At 30.7% G+C, this 17988-nt stretch overlaps 3 protein-coding genes across 4 annotated transcripts; 1 reads left to right on the forward strand and 2 right to left on the reverse strand.

The window, feature by feature from the left end:
• Positions 1-1315: 1315 nt before the first annotated feature.
• Positions 1316-5509, reverse strand: LOC113871078 (putative zinc finger protein At1g68190). Its single transcript, XM_027507832.1, has 4 exons — positions 5381-5509; positions 3940-4596; positions 2797-3159; positions 1316-1549 (listed from the first exon to the last, which is right to left on the reverse strand). The coding sequence occupies exons 2-4, from the start codon at positions 4432-4434 to the stop codon at positions 1316-1318; spliced, it is 1092 nt and encodes a 363-aa protein (XP_027363633.1). The 5' UTR covers positions 4435-4596; positions 5381-5509.
• A 1272-nt stretch (positions 5510-6781) lies between these two features.
• On the reverse strand, positions 6782-9678 carry LOC113871079. Of its 2 annotated transcripts, none has more exons than XM_027507834.1 (7): positions 9575-9678; positions 9426-9498; positions 9205-9266; positions 8976-9118; positions 8151-8358; positions 7723-7895; positions 6782-7244 (listed from the first exon to the last, which is right to left on the reverse strand). In XM_027507834.1, exons 1-6 carry the CDS (start codon positions 9659-9661, stop codon positions 7728-7730), a joined length of 741 nt encoding a protein of 246 aa, XP_027363635.1. In that variant the 5' UTR covers positions 9662-9678; the 3' UTR covers positions 6782-7244; positions 7723-7727. The 2 variants fall into 2 exon arrangements, with proteins under 2 accessions (XP_027363635.1, XP_027363634.1); XM_027507833.1 differs by having other exon boundaries at positions 6891-7190.
• A 2946-nt stretch (positions 9679-12624) lies between these two features.
• Positions 12625-16684, forward strand: LOC113871889 (two-component response regulator ARR12-like). Its single transcript, XM_027508980.1, has 7 exons — positions 12625-12757; positions 13389-13538; positions 13758-13948; positions 14061-14148; positions 14558-14634; positions 16153-16291; positions 16392-16684. The coding sequence occupies exons 1-7, from the start codon at positions 12625-12627 to the stop codon at positions 16682-16684; spliced, it is 1071 nt and encodes a 356-aa protein (XP_027364781.1).
• Positions 16685-17988: the final 1304 nt, after the last annotated feature.

The raw sequence follows: 17988 nt of genomic DNA on the forward strand, positions 1-17988 counted from the left end.
ATAGAAGTCAAAATTGCTTCTCATGCCTGGAACTGGAAGCAAAAGAATATAAATATGATAAATTGATGAATACATAAGTCAATCTAAAAATTAATATTTCCAGGGATAAAATGCATTATTGATGCTATTAAATCAATATGGTCACAAAAAAAATCAGATGTCAAAATCAACAACAATACGAAGATGGAGATTGAACCAAATTAGTTGTGAACTGGAGGGCATATTAAAATTTCTCAGCTAAACAAGGGTAAAGTGAAGCACTTGGCACCCAGAACTCACAATTGAGACTTTGTCTCTTAATACTTCACAATGACATTTCCTTTTGCCACCACGTATGCAATCTCCAGTTCAGCTTAATTGCCTGAATATCCCTTCCCTTCGCTGTAGGGAGAAAGGGCACTGTCATCATTATCAGTGCGGCTGCTTTCAGCATTGAATCTCAGAACAGAGGACGGTTTAGGGTTGAGAGGATTCATATCCTCGTTCTCATTATCAGTTTGGGAGATAGTTACGGATGCAGCAGCCGAAGAATCCTTTCATGACAGAAAAACAACAGTACCATTAAAAGGCAATTTATTTTGGAGACAGGGTATCTTATTGATGCTACCTTGACTTCTTACACCTTAGCTCATATCACCTATCTATGAATACGTAATTAGATGGTTTTGGTGAAGATCATCTGGAATTAATAACTACAAAATTTCCTTTTAATTCTGAAGCTTACTATACATTCAACAATAGGAACTTTCTAAAATGTGCACCATATACTCCTGTAAATTTATGGATCTAAACCATTGCATCACATATGGAAGGATACGGTAGTCCCCCAATTCTTATGGCATTTCAGTGTACTAGTACCAAGATAAGAAGTGCAATTTCAAGAAAACTCAATTCTAGATATAACTATAAAGTAATAAGTTACCATGTTTGCTGAATCTTGAATGTGACAACTTAACAGTATCTATGATATCTTTCTAACTCAATTCACTGGTTTGAATGCTTCCCAAATAAATGTTTACACCAATATTGCTCATGTATAGATTGGATGGGTTTCACATCTTCCTCTTTTAAGGGAAGAAATCGAGAGCCAGTGACAGGAAACTAATGGAGTGCACTTTTCAGCACATAATGTTTACACTACATTAACATTGTCCTCAATCCTGTAAAATTAGTCAAATGAAAGAAATTTCTCTTTATATTCTGCTCAAGTTGATATATATTTTATGATACTCTTCCACTATCTTTATTGTCTGTTGTAGCTCTATAATTATCAAGACACTGAGGTAGTGAAAATCTGTTGAATAAAGTAAGAAATTCAGACCTCCATTGCATTTGGGTTGTCAATATCTGACTTGTCAACTGACATATCTTTCTCCAAAAAAGAGTAGGAGACATCTTTATCATCAAGCAATAATCTGACTGGATCTTGATCTCCTCCAAATAATTCCTCAAAGTTTTGGAAAGTTAAGTCAACATCAGGTATGTTAAAATCATCTTGACAAACAAAATCTTCACATATCCCAAGGTCTTGAATGTTTTGGGACCACAACTGCAAACATTGACATAAAGAAATTTTATGGTTGGCCAGACGTATAAAGTTATCCAGATGCTTGATACTGAACAATCAATTTCAACCAAATTCAAATAAATCGGACAATAATTCAGTCAGAAAAACAGAGTAAAAGAAGTGCCTGTTTACACTACCAGATGTCAGACATTCATTTTTCTTGTTTCTTGTCACTGACAGAGATTGGGTAGGAAGTACTAAGAGTAATGCATCAGAATGAATAGTTTGAAATAATATATTCTGAACTTTTATGACACTGATTTTAGTTTAGAAGCCCTATCTAGCATCTACTCATGTTTTATTTCTTGCACAATATCTTTTGATATGTCTGGTTTTTCTTGGCAGTTTATCAGGACTCAAGAGGACAATGTGAACAACTATTATTTTGTGTTTCCAGTATATCCTTTCAGCTCTTTCATCAATATGTCTATGTGTTTGTCCGTGCTGGCTATACTGGCATTAAAGTTAAGTTTTCTGTTTGATTAATATATGCATGGAAAATGCTTTAGACATGTATAACAATTATCAACATTGGAAGCCTATTGCGGCATGGGAAGATTATATTTCAAATTATATTAATTTATGATTTATGGCTTAATAAAAAATGGGGAATTAGGGTTTGAATAACCTAATAGAAGATTGAGGGATTAATCATCTATAATTTTGGAAGTTAGGGTATAGTAGATTGATTCTTTGGGATATCTTATCCTTAACCACCTTATGAATTTATGTTCTATTTTAGATGAGGATTATTTGAGCCTAAGCTTGTGTTGCTTGTCTTATCAGATTTATGGTCCTTTGAGATACCTATACAAGGCATATTATGTCTTATTAATGGTAGCTTGTCTTAATAATTTAATATCAAATATAGTGTTTTAAGCATTTTTAAGTTTATTCCTTGTCTCTTTGTTCCCATTCTACATCATAGCCTATATTTCCAAGGAATGTATACAACCAAGTTTTTTATTTCAAACCGTACTTGAAAAATGAATACAGAAAAAGGACAATTTATGTGATACAGTCATTGCATATTTGTGTGGACACCTTCATATTTTCGTTTAAGTTGTCATTAAGTATCACATGATGCATAGCCCAAAGGCACATCTCATCACAGCAAAGTGAAAATTAGGAGAACAAGTTTGCATTTACTTGTTAATATCTTAAAGAACAGTGATTAAAACCAAACAGTCCAACTATGGCCAACGACAGTGAACAGATAATTATCTGACCTGATTACTCCGAAGTGGACTTCTGCATGTCCAGAACAACTCTCCATGCAAGGGAAGGTCTATAATTGAAGATGAAGATAAATTATCAATTTGAGAAAACGTAGAAGGCAAAGTTTCAGGATTCAACTCCATAATGGGACAGTCTTTCTCCAAAAGATCAGTAGCAAGATCCTGGGAATTTGGTGCTTGCTGATTGAATTTTTTGTTCAATTTCTTAAGAGTATGATATTTTGAAGGAGATAAATCTTTTTCTTGTAACCTATTTATCTTTGCAGAATGGCCAATCTCCTCATTTAGCTGAAGCCGTTTCAAATCAATAATCTGCTGCAGAATAGTTTGTCGCTCTTGATCACTGTACAATATCTGCAACACAAAATTAAATAATTAGAGGCCGAAGAATGAAAATCCGGTGGGTTTCATTTAGATAAATTCATTTTGTAAAAGCTGTTTGTATTGACTTCTGTCTTCTCTTTCTTTCTTCCTTTTGCTATTTAATTGGACATTAGACATTTATACTCAAATTATACTATCTGTTATGCTGATTTATTGAATCAGGACTAGAAACAAAAGTAAAACTTTTCAGAATTTAACTATATATTTCAAGGACTATATTTTGATTTATACCTATTTATAATTGTTGCAAATTCTTCATATAAGAATGCATTAAACATTCCTTGGACTTGCAATGAATAAAAAACCTGTACTTTCTCTCTTTTGACAAAATATCATCAACACCTAAATTTCAAATATCCTTTCATTGCATCTATTTTTCCGAAGAAAATGAAAGCAAGAAAAAGTGTCCATCCTGTTCAAGTCTCAACTCATTAACAACCACTCCTTTACTGATCCATCTTCACAAAGTATGGAAAGTAAAGTTGTATCATATGATGTTAATGTGCGTGCTTTTAAACTATGCATTTATTAGTTCAGTTATTTTCAGTCAAACACTTCATAAGTACCACATGGTTTACGAGTGGTGCCTTCATAATTTTTTTAAAAATGGAAAGGTTCAGTGACATAGAAATAAACTTTATATTTTCAGGGCATTAGTTATCAACAACGTAATTTTCAAATGACTGAAATCTAAAATTATATATTTCATCACTACAACAAAAGAGGTGTTAAAACTTCTATCTTGCATACCTGACCTTGTTGACTGCTCGAACCCCCATCAAGTTTGGCCCCAGATAGCGTTGACGAGACCCCAGTTTGACTGCCAGTGCTAAGCTTTCCTGAGACTTGTACCCCATTCAAATCTGCAGAAACACAAGAAACGGAAGCAAACTGATCCTGACTATCACTGTTTTCAATCTTATTCAATTCAAAACCCCAGAGTGCTGCAAAGTTTTTGGCAGAAGGGCAACCCATGAAGCTTCTGATAGCTCTTTTGTGATGTGGTAAAGAAACATTGTGCAACTTTTGATCACAATCTCGACAGATTAACATTTTGTGGTCCAAACACAGAACATAAGCAAGATGGTATCCGCATGAGTTACACACAAGGGTACGGAGGTGTCGGCCAGACAATGCATTTGCCAAATGCACCTTTGCATCACAGGATAGACAAAGATATGCGGCATCAGCCTTGCAGTAAACAAGTGGCCTAAAAGCTGTGCAGAATTCACAAACTTTCTCCATTTCCCTAGTTTACAACTTCAAACATGAAAAAAAACTCTAAAACCTCATACTATGTAGGGCAGCAATTTGAATAAAGAAGAATCCAGATATCAGCTCAGCTGCTCCATAAATGGTTGCAGAAACCTTTTATGCCAAAGGGCTGTCTTGTATGGTTTAGAAGATCTAAAACAGAAACACAACCATAATAAGAAAAGTCAATAGAATTTGAAGCTGAAAAAGGACAATAGCTTTACATCGAATACATTTGCATATACTGCAGTCAAACTATAACAACACATATTAAGAATGTTTTTGCTACCACCCAAGCAGGTGACGCCAGCACACCCCAAACACTAGTTCATTAAGTGGGAAAGCTCTATGGCTTAAGTATCACGTTGAGCTACTTATCTCACTTAAAGCCAAACTCATAATGGTTTTAAACAGTCCTAGTAGAAAATATTAAAAAAAAAAAGGTGATTCAAATTACCATCTCAATCATGTAGCTCCAAAATTCATTGGGAATCCCAAAGGAATTGTTTTAAAATCTCCATTATTTGCACACATGACTAAAACTCAAGCATTTGTAGTTAATATACAGTACAATAGGGATGGTTGTGATCACTCGTCATAAACACCCAAATTGGAAAATCCGAATCAGTGGAAATTCAGCAATAGCCCGGCAGTCGCCACTCTCACCTCCCAAATACTATCATCTAGCAGAAACCACATCGCCATGAAGATGACAAAACCACAGCCAAACAAAAGAGATCCCAATTCATTTTATTATTTAAAAAAAAAGAGCAAAAAAAAAAAGGAGAAAAAAAAAACACTGCGTATACTGTTTATAAAACATAGCATGGAAGAATGAACATGAAATGAAATCCTTAGAAACAGAAAGAAGCGAAAGGAAGCAGCTGCGTTGACTTGGGAATGACTTGGAAAATTGAAAAAGAAGAAATAGGCGTACCTTGGATTGTTTTGCAATAAAAAGGAGTGGAAGAGGGGGAAAAGAGAGAGAGTACTGAGGGGTGTTGTTTATCTTAGTTTGGGAAAAAAGGGAGTGAAGAATTGAATTGAAGTATGGGTTGGGTGTAGGTGTAGTTGAAGCGTGATGAGTGATGCGTAGTTGCAGACTTTACCCAAACGAGGGTGGTGACGTGTGCAGTGGAGAGATGGTACTTTCCAGCATGGACAGGGAGTGTGGGGTCGATGGAGGACGTTATCCAATGTATAGTGCATGTGAATGGAGTGGTTACGTAATCCGAAAGTTTACCCGCGTTGGACCAATCGCATCTCGCGTACCGGGATGGGCGGAGCAACTAGCCAGGGCCCACGCTCCCCTGCCTCACGAGTTCTCCACACTTTTCACTCTCTTTACATCCACACCAAAAGTGTACTGTACCAACACCTTTTCTTATTTTTTTTTTTTTATTACAAGATCAAATCTATAATTTATTATAAATTAATTGTCAATGAGAGACAAGGCATAATACATCACAACTTTAGAGTCATTTACCTTTTTCACCTTTTTTTTTTATTAATTTAAAAAATATGTATCTAATTGTGTTATTTAACATGTTTTTATGGTAATTAATTAAATCGAATCAAATGGTTAATTAAATTAATTTCATATATTAAATCAACTAATAAACTATTTTACTTTATTAAATTTTATATGAAATTCTAAACAGTAAATTAAGTTATTATAGCGTTGCCGCGTGACATGACTAATGTTTATGAAACTGTTTTTTATAGTATTTTTATAAATAATAGATACACAGATGAATTTATTGCTATAAATATTTTTTTATTTGTTGTTAATACATAGATGGGCTAGTCAAATAATAAGACTGAATGATAAAAATAATTAATTCATATCTATCCGATACTCATTTTTTTGAATAAATGAAAGTGCAAAAGACTAAAAATATTATATATGGACAGCTATTAATTTATAAGGCCATGTATAAAAAAATTAAGGTAGTTTTTATAACATAATAAAATCCTTTTCCTTCTTTCATGCAACTCTTATTTTCAAGTCTTTTGCATAATCTAAATAGCTGAAAACATAAATACTTAATATTTTTAGCAGCTCTTCGTTCAAGTAATAAATATCTATTAATACACATTTAAAAAATTTTAGATGTAAATTAAATAAAATACTTAAATCAAATCTAAAATTTTTAAACTTATACTTACGTAAAAAGATCTTATTATATATATATATATATATATATATATATATATATGATTAGAATATTAAAAATTTTATTATAAAATAAAATTTATTTTTTTAGTAAAAAAAGAAAGAAAATAAATTACATAATAAACAAAATTAAATTATGTTTCATGGACAAGAGGATATTTGAAATTTTTAAAAGTTGAATTAACCCTCAATTCTACCTTAACAAAGTCGTCCATAACACTATTGACAGACATATAAACACACTTAAGCTAACTACTCAAGTAATGCTCGAATTTTCTACATTGTCAGAAAACAATACCATCTTGACAAAAAGACACTAAAATAACACCTAAAAAAAAAGTGTTACTCGTCAATTGCGTGAAAATTCGTACTGTACAATTAGAACCAATATTGCGAATACATTAAGAACTAGCACTGCTTTTCTTCTACTAAAGATACTGAAAAAAGGCTCAAAGGTATTGTGACTCCCAAACGAAGCCCTAAAGTGTCGGCTTGAGTTCAAATTGAAGAGCTGAATCAGAAAGGTATAGGCATATTGTATGGTTCCAACAAAGCGGCATCGCGTTTTGAACCGATAAAGTAATCAACTGAAAGGTTTTTGGAGCAGTAGACAAATGATATTTCACTGTAGAAATAAGTCAATGACAAAGAAATGAGATAAAAACAATAAAACACCTCCACACCCCAAAATTGAACATTTTCTCTACGATTTATGCCTCCTTCGTACAGAAAATTTATTTCCCATCAACTATAGCAGTTATATTTCAGAGGGCTAAGAACAAACATGTTAATATTTCTCCACGTAAGTGACATTTACCACAACCTAAATAAGTACATCCACTATTTCAAACAGCCTCATTGTACTTGATCAGTGTTGACAAAGCTGAAAACATTTTCTTTTGGTAAATCAGTACAATATACAGAACTCATGCACGGATCCACTTCTATTTCTATTGTAAATTAAAAATGATGGTCTTTTAATACACATGAATAATATCATCATGACAGGTGTGAAGTTAATTCAAGTTAACCATTATCAGGAAGATAATGATATGACCAAAAACACAGACTTCTTAAAAGCAGGATGATAGAACATTCCTCACCTAAATCAACTTGATTTCACGTGAACTTCAATAATATCATTGTCTTCCATCCCAAGGTTGGCAGGGGTTTCAGACAAACTTATTTTATCACCGTCAAAGGACAGTACTATCTGTTTCACGTCGCATTTTATTTTATCTGCATATGTTTTGACAATCCTTTCAAACGTGTCATCCTAGAAAGAATTGAAAAGTGAGAGTAAGACATCAAGCAAAAATAGCCTCAGTTTAAACTAACAAGAAATGAAGCTATGAAGAAAAAAAGAAAATATCAGAAACACAACTCCTATATTCCAACAAATTACAACTTTTTTTTTGGTATTGTGGAACAAATTACAACTGGATTTTACCTTATTAACAACATTAACAAAATCAGAAGATATAAAAGTACATTGACAACATAAAGTATATCTGCTGAAGGAATTATATACCATGAACATACGAATCTGCTTTGTTGCATCCTTGTCTTGAAGGGAAATGAGAATCTTTGCTCTTTCAGAATGTTCTGAAGTTTTTTCATTTACACCATCTGTTGAAGACTGCAATGAATTATAAATTTCTGAATTCGAAGTCTCTTCAACTGTTTTCAACAAATTTTTTGCTGATTCAGCAAACGAGGCAAGTTCCTGCTTCTTTAATCTAACCGCATGAATAACACCCTATTAGAAACTGTAGAAAAAAGTGGGTAGGGCTGGGAGGTAATTATATGGTAAACTAAAACCATTTTCTACCAGAGCACTGAAAACATATATAAAATACATCAAAATCTTAGGCAATGTTGACATGTGGAACAATTCCAAAAACAGAATGTCCAGCACCTGATGAAATCAGAGATGAAAACTTTTATAATTTCCTGACCCCTAAAATGTTTTCTTTTGGTTTTTTCATTCTTGTCCCTCTCTACGTTAACACAGAAAAAAGAAAGGTACAAAGAAAGAAAAAGGAAAGAAGTGTAAACAATGTCATTTTATAATTGCCTTTAGTGGTTAGGGCCAAATTAACTATGTATTCTTTTCAAGAACGAATAAAAACTAGCATAAAATCAACGTTCAGCCATGCCAATGCTCGAGAAAAAAACTCCCTATATATGGCCAGCAATACCAAGCAGAAAGAAATATATAGATGTATGCGATATGTTTATCGAGTTATCGTGCAATATCACTGTTGTAGCAAATGTTTCCAGCTGAGGATAGGCAATAGCAAACAACTGGAATTTGGCACTTGAAAATTTCAATGAAGAGTGAAATAAGCACAACCTCAACTTTTTCAAAGTTGAATCCTCATCAATCGTCTTCTGTTCATTACTTGAGATCTTTGGTGGAGGAGGTAACCAATCATCATCCTTATCCTCAAGGTCCACCACAGGTGCACCTTTCACATTAATCTTCTCATTCTCAACCTAAACCCCACAAAAGTTTCAAAACCAGAAACACTCATCCGGGTGCAAAGAGATTAAAAATAAAATTTGAGCCAAATACTCATTACATTCTGAGAAGTCTTCCTCTTCTTGCTACCAACGCAAATCACTTCATCATCATCAAAATCATCTGCTACCATTCATCGACGACCATTAGATATTCAAATTCAAGCACCGCTTAAAACCCTATCCTCATTTAAAAAAAAAAAAAAAAAAAACGCATTTCCGGATGGGGTTATAATAATAGGGAAAAAAATCAAGCTCATAACATTTAGGGTTCGAAACGAACCATGGAGGAAGGTGGGGTTCAGAGGCTGAACCCGGCTATAATCAAACAAGGGTTCCAATTCTTCGGTTTCATCCTGCAAAGTAAAGAAGGAAATTTAGATGGCGATTTCGAAAGGAACCCTAATTTGAATTTGAGTTATGGAGCCTCACCATCATCGTCGATCTTTCTCTGCCAGAGTCTTGGGATGATGGCATTTCGTATTCTATTTCACAAGACGGGATCCTCTGCGATACCATGAGAACTTACATATCGTTCTGCTCTAAATCCAACGGTCTCTATTTCTCTGAGTATTTAATATTTAAATTATTTTGTAAAATAAACAAATTTACAGGGAGGAGATGGTTTATGCATTGATGAGGGCTGTAGACGATCCGGTACCCTGCTTCACTATTATCCCGCTTCGAGTTTGAAATTTGTTAATAATAGCATATATTAAGATAAATTTAAAATAATTTATTTTAATAAAATATATTAATAAATTTATTAAATACGTTAAAAATAGCTTACAAAATTATACATTTTTTTCATACATTTTTTCAAACATATTCTGTATAAAAAATATTTTTTAATTTGAAATTATAAATAATTATATTTTAGTTTAATTTAAAAAAACAATGAACATTTTATGTTTGTAACTTCATTAAACAAGAGAATTATTTTTTAAAAAAAATATCAACAAATATTTTTAAAACAATGATAAGTAAAAAAAATTAAAATTAAAATAATTACTTAATTTTAAGTAATTAAAGCATTTAATAAACTGATTAAATATTTCTTAATTAATATATTTAGATACATATCATGCACGCATATATGGATGGGCACACACGCATGTTTTAAGAATTTTTATTTATATTAAGTATATATTTAATTAAAAACATTAATTAATTTTAAAGAAAAATATATTAATTAATTATTTAATATTTAATATAGTCATATTAATTTAATTTTTAAAATAAATATAACTAAAAAATATTATATTAAATGAATTTTCAAAATAGAAATATAAAAAATTGTCAAGTGATGCATCTAGTGAAAGATTGTTCATTAGTATTATTTAGTAAATTATATTATTAATTATTGATATTTTATTATTAATAATATTAAATTTTTTATTTATGTTAAGCATATATTGTTTAATACAAATAATAAACATTAAATTATTTATTTAATATTTAAAAATTTATTTAACATTATTTTGATTATTAAAAATATAAAATATCTACTAATAAAATAATTTTTAATATTTAAGAAACGTACAAAGGAAATAAATTAAAAGTTAATATAAATAAATAAAGTAATAAATAACAACATTTTTCAGTTTAAAGATTAGAATATATTATGTACATTCGATCAATTAAAATATATTATAAATGTACTTTTATATTAATTATCATAAAAATTAACGATTGTTGTTAGTATAAAAATTTATAATTGGTTCACAATATAAAATATTATTTGAAACTCGTGAATTTTTTTTTAATAGAAATGTCCTTACACATATATTAGACATTTCTCAATTAAAACTTCAAACATCTTTCATGCTTAAATAATAGAAGAATTTATTTACTTATATGATAAACTCCTTCTGATAAATATTTTAATACTTAAAATAATGCTTTAAGGCTTATTTGTTTCTCTTTTTAAATAGATTTTTTGATTTAAAAAACTTATTTTTTAATGTAAATTTTTAAGTTATTTTTAAAAATAATTTTTTTATTTTTTTCTTAAAATTTAAAGAAATATCAACTAAAAACAGTTTTTAAAACTAAATTACCAAACAAGTTTTTTTTCCCTAAAAATAGTTTTATAAAATAGTTTTAAAATATAATTTTAAAAAACTAAAAATTAAAACTAAATCAAATAAGTCCTCAGTTTTTATAGTTTTTATTTTGATTTTAATGTTAATTTTTTTAAAATTTAATACTTTTAATTTCTAATAATGACATAGCATAATAAAAAATTAAAAACACAATAATATTTAAATTAGTCACAATCACTAAAAATTACAAATATCAAATATTAAAAAAATAAAAATAAAAATAAGAACTAAAATTAAAATCTTATAAAAATATAAAAACTAAAAATACGTTTAAGCTAAATTTCAATTACAAGTTAAGCACACAAACTAAGTTTAAATGGAAGAATATTCATTTCATATCATAAAATGGATTTTCTGCACAGGCATTACATATATTACTTTCTAAAATATGTCTTCTTTAAACTATCCACAAATAGATATTCCTTTTAAATAGAGCAATCACATGAAACTATTATTCTTAATTGCAGATTCCGAGAAATTTCAACTAATTTCTATCACGTGTGTTATCTTCTAACAAATGTAAACGAAAGGAAGCGATGATGTTACAAAGGAGACAACTGTTTTACTTTAGGACAGAAAATCCATGCGGCAACTCTGTAGTTAACGAGTCAAACTCAATTGTTTGACTTTTCATACAATTCAATATTTCCTCATAAAGTTTAAATGGGCTCATTATTAATTGAAAAAAAAATTATTTTTCAAAGAGAGTTGCCACAAAATAAAACAAGCAAAAGTATAAAAAAAAAATTATTACATTAAAAATGCAAAAGTGTAATAAATGCCTCTCAATAAAATATATTTTTTCAGTTGTTAAAAACCAATCTTGTATTAACATTTTCCATTAAACTATAGTGTAAAATATAACTCTTAAATAAAAATTAATACATTCTTTGAATAATTTAATGTCAATGTATTTGTAATAAAAATTGGGCATTCTATCTAGACAAGTGTGAAGAATGAAGCATTTGTTTGCAACGTCTGAGTAATTAGAATTTCCTGTGGACCTTGGACGTGCATTACCCTTTCACATTGGTCAGCAGGTTTCAAACTGTTGACTTATTTTCACATAGGGGATAAGAATTTCTTCAAATCAGTTGTTAGTAGCAATTATGGTACAGTGGTGGAGGGTGATGTTGTTTAAAGGGGAATAAACTCGAAAAGCTTTTCAATTTTGTTCTTTAGCTGGGTCATCTTAATTGTAATTGAAGTTTATGATGATGCCGTTGAAAAATGTTCATACCATAGCCCCCGAGGTTCTTTTAATTCAGAATCCATAGTCACACTTCAAATTACTTCCTCAGTTTCTTCTCTCTGCGGTCTTAAACAATTTCCAAGTTCATTCTCTTCAGTTTTTGAGGCTTGTGACATTACCTGAAAATGGGAGATGAGACAAGGTCATTGATCAATTATGTTCCTAGTTTTGCACGAGGCTTTAATCTTCTGCTACTGCACGATGACAAATCGTCTCTCGTGTATCTCTCATCACTGCTTGAGCTTTACTCATTCAAAGGTTTAATATGAAAACTTCTTGTACTTTCTGTGTGACTTCATTGCCCTGATTTGTATCGTATCAGTTCATTTGATATACCCTCTAAATTAACCCACACGGACTGCAAAAACTAAGATGCAAAAGATTTAGCCTTTAGAATCCAAAAGATCAAAGGTTTTTGCAAATATTAAAATTGAATCTTTTGGAATAAATTTAGAAATGATCAAAGGTGGTTTTAAGGTTCACATAATAGTTAGTCCTTAAAATTTTTATTTGTGCCCGTCGCAAGTGAAATTCGTTTGATGTCAATTCTTTCTCTGTCAAATCATTAATGATTATTAGATTGTGTACTGGATCTGACATGTCTTTGTAGCTTAGGTGTGTAATATTATTATTTTTGAAATCTTTGTTTTGAACTCCGGATCTGAGAATTTTTTATTATTTTTTATAGCAACTCTCCAATTTCAATGTTTCACTATATTTGCATTTTTCTCGTTTATTTATTCATTTAAAAGCTAAACAATAAATCAACAAACACCTTTCCCCAATTGATTCTGTGACTTTGCAATGCAAAAAGAAGAACCGGCGCTGTATTCCCATTGCTTGATTAATATGAACAATAAATAACTGTGACAATTGTTTGGTTATTCAGTAACTGCTACAGATGACTCATCAGCAGCAGCATCCATGATTTGTGATCATAAAGGCGGGTTCAAACTCGTCATGGCCAAAGCCAATATGCCTGGCATGGATCCCCTTTCATTTCTGGATGTAGTGCTTGGAAAGGACATTCCTGTCATCTGTAAACTCCACTATTCTGATCTTTCTGTTCACTTAATCCTCTTCCCTAAAATTTTAGTTTCGGATTTGTCTAAGTTACCCAATGGAATGAATTTAAAACATTGTATTAACTTTTTTATTGAACTTATTGTAAACAGAATCTCATTATTATGCCTAAAAGGGGGTAACTTAGACAAACACGTCCTCGCTCAATTAATATTTTGTTCTACATCATGTGCAGTCATCCACTCTGGACGATTTGATGATGTAACTCGTAAGGCTTTGGCTACTGGATTATGTTACTTCCTCGAGGAACCAATCCGTTCAAGTGATCTCAAATATGTATGGCAACATGCATATCGCTCAAAAGCCCATTCAACCAAAGAAACTCAAAATGCTGAGGAGTCTCAGGACAAGGTGGGCCGTGCAAAGGTATGACTTATATTGCCATAAAACTCTAAACTGCTTACATGGTTGAGGATAACGTATCATGAGAATTCCAGAGTACTTGTTTTTGAACAGTTGATAAACCACAAAATGGCAGGTTCTTAGAGCAAAGGGAGAAAGAAACAAGGGTGCTAAAGGGGGCAAACTAAAAGAGAAGAGAAGAGTTGATGACTGCACAATGCAAGGTGCTTTGGTAACCACACAATGCCAGATTCACAGAGCAAATAGGAAGGGAAATCATGATGATGATGATGATGATGATGATGGAGGCATGCAAAAAGAGAAGAGAACAGTTGATGACCCCAAAATGCCAGGTTCATGGAGTTCAGCCCAGATGAATTTTTACAATTTTTTTAACAGTGTGTTTGCTGAGAACAAACGTTCAATTGTTTGGACTCCTGAACTGCATCTAAAGTTTACAGAAGCCATACGTGTGTTGGGAGAGAACAGTACTGTTACTTCACCATATATTGAATCCATTTCCCTTTTCTTGCATAGCTATCAGTTATGGATTTAACTTAAGGTTCATTCTTGATAAGGTAATTATTAGTGACTAATTCAATGTCATTGCTTGGTTTAATCTTTGTTATTCAGATGCTCGTCCAAAGAAGATATTAAGTTGGATGAATGAGCCTTTCCTCACAGTTCGCCAGGTTGCAAGTCATCTCCAGGTCTTTTTTTTTTTTTTTTTTTCACTTTAACTGAGACATTTAAGACCATCTTTAATGATAATATTCTCCCAAGTTTTTTAGCTCTTTATTTAATAATTTATATAAAATTTCCATTATGACACAATTTCTTTTCCATTTTATAATTTAAGTAAATATTCTCTCCAACGGTGCAACTCAAAAAATTTACGAAATAGGACCCATAAATTATTTCACGTATTTATATTTCATCTACGTTTATTTAAAAGTTATAGGTGTCGAATACATTTGACTTTGTTGTTAAATTCAGTCTTTAATTTGTTAAATATAATTCTATTGCTTTATTGATTGATAGCATAAGAGGGACTCAAAATTTTCCGCATATTTATATCTCATCGATATTTATTTAAAAGTTGTACTTGTCTAATATATTTGACTTTATTATTAAAATTTTGGTCTTTTGTTAAAAAAATTAAATATATTGTTTGTATTAATTGCTAGCATATGAGGGACTCCACTTTTCTCACACAACCGTTACTTATATAGAGAACCACTTCTATAGCTAACATATAACCACCTATTTATTTATTACTCAAAACTATGTTTACATATTTTAAGAGGCCGGTTTTGTGAGAAGTGAAAAAATTTCGTTTATGTAAAAGCAAAGTTAAGTTTTGGATACAAACATGCCTTAAGTGACTCTTCTCAATTTGTTGAACTTTTATTTATACAATTGCTTAATACTAAAAATTGCTTTACTAGAGACTGTTGTTGATATTTTAATATTTTTTTTAAAAGATTTTAATCTTCTCAAGTTATTAAATATCATGTTGAATGGAGAAAGATATATTTTTATTGGCTTTAATTAGTGAGACCTATAAATAATAAAAGTGAATCTTTATTTGATAAAAATAATTATCATTCTTTCTCCAATAAAAAAATCTATCATGTTACTTAGTAAAAATGAAAAGATTTAAATTCATTTCTGATAATTTGTGTTGCACAAGTTAGTGTTTGGGAATAGCTTAATTATGAAAAATAATTATTTTTTGAAAAATAAATGAAAAAGTTGTATTAAAAGGATTAGCCAACATTAGTTTATTTTTCTTTTAAAAAAAAATCCAGACATGCATTAATATGTAAGTGTCGAAGTTATCGGGGCAACATGCTCCACAAATATTTTGTTTAACCATTACCCGTTTGTGTATGTTTATTGGCGTGTTTACTTTATAACCTGCTATAATTAAATATTTTCTGCCTTCCTCCATGAATCTACTAAGTAAATTATGTGTTTAATTTAGAAAAAAAATATACTTATCAGTAATATTAGTAGTTTAATAGAACATCGACGTAGAAAATTATGCTACGAAAATCTTACTTAAATGTAACTTGGCCCGAAAGAAGCTAATTATCATTATGCTGTTACTTCGTTTGCGCTTTTTCCATTACTGTAGTTGCATTCTTGATATTCTTATTTGAATGGCAATGACCAGCATGCATTATTGTTGAGCCTTTTGCTTCACCATTGTTCTTCCCACACAGAAACACAAATTGCGGTTGAAGCGCATAGAGAATGCTCGCTTTTCTGAGTTGCACCCAGTAAGCACGTCAATATCATCAAACTCAAGCCACAAAGCACCGTTGCCTTCACCATCTGAAGTGTCCAGCTTAGGAACAAAAGGTAGTACTATATAACATAAACACCCTTTGGTATCTTAGATGGAAAATTAGCATTTTTAATTCATTCATTGCTTTAGAACATAAGATGGTATTTGATCCAGGTCTCCGAACACCAACTGCTTCCTCGAATGAGAGCCATGAGCAAAACCTGTCTCTCAAAGAGCTTGAAACTCCAGAGAATTCAACATTTCCAACTGAAAACCGAACTTTAGATTCTTCAATGGATCAAAACCAACCTGCTACTGAATACAATGATATCATAAAAATGCTCGTGGAGGACTCTGAAAGTTTTGATTTGATTGAAAATGGAACTGATCCTGGTGATGTTGACCAATACTGTGAGATGCTAAAGACAGTTTTAGATGGGAACAGTTCCACTCCGAAGATCCCATGAGATCATAAGGTTTGTTCCTTTATGGCTTTGTCATATTCCAAATATTATCATGAGACCAATATATGAAAGCATATCTAGAGATAGATGAGTATTTTCTCATCATTGTTACAATCATAATTGGTGCAATTTTTTTTGTGCGACAGTGAGATATAAATTTTCTTTCTTTTTTCTTTTTGGTTCGAAGTACTAGCAGTTGCAGGATTGAATGAACCTTCAAGTGGAAGCGTGTTCCGAGCAAATGAAAACCTTTGTATAACATGTAGCAATTCTGTTTGAGGCCCCTTAACGGTTCCCTCTCGTCGACATTGGTTGAATAGAAGTTCAACTTACATGGAAAATGTATGTTTTCTTTTATTTTTCAGTAACAGAAATTAATTAATTATCTTATGTGCTTCGTAAATTTATTGAGTATATTTATAGAGGTTTCTTTCAAGATGTTGGAACGTGACAGGTACAATATTAGATACATAATTTTGTGTAAATATTGACCTGTATTCTTCTCTTAAATAGACAAGATTCTGCGAGGCTTGACTGTGTAATATTTGATGCTAAAAGCAAATATAATAAATAACTATTATTTGTTAACGGAATACGTACATTAAATCATGAATATTGATTGATAGACAAGTCTGCATTAACTATCGTGATGTAGTAATTGCCAGTTCAATGCACCTTAACAACCTGGGTTCGGCTGGAATGAGATTATATTTTATTCATAAAATTTACAACAAATTTTTATAATAGTACATTTTTCTCTGTCTCTTTTCATCCTGTCACCCATTTATCAATTATCTTTATCTTTTTTTCTTAATTATCTCTCTATAATTTATTCAAAAAATTATAAAAATTTATTGTAGAATTAACATTTAAATGCGATCAGTAAAGAAAGGCTTTTATGGTAAATTTTCCCTGACCCAAAAATCCAAATGTAAATCTTCAAAAAATTTATTTATTAGCTTTATATTAATAATTATTTATTTGTATAATATATCATGTTATTAGTATAAATTCATAATTTCTATATTAATAGTTTTATTTTTTTAAAAATACTAATAAAAATTAATCTAACATTAAGTTATTAGTAAATTTTTTTTGTAGTGTTATGTATCACTGATCATATCTTCTTATAAATTATATAATTTCTTGATTTATATTATCTTAATGAGCTGTACATATTGTATTTTTTTTTTTTATCAAATAAGTGTACAATTTTTATAACTTTAAACGCTTATTTTATATTTTAAAATTTATACAAAGCAATGAATATTTTTTAAATTATTTTAAAATATACTCTTCAACACACT

The sequence above is a fragment of the Abrus precatorius genome, unplaced genomic scaffold, assembly GCF_003935025.1.
Source record: "Abrus precatorius isolate BTA unplaced genomic scaffold, Abrus_2018 Scaffold7, whole genome shotgun sequence".
Lineage (NCBI taxonomy): Eukaryota > Viridiplantae > Streptophyta > Magnoliopsida > Fabales > Fabaceae > Abrus > Abrus precatorius.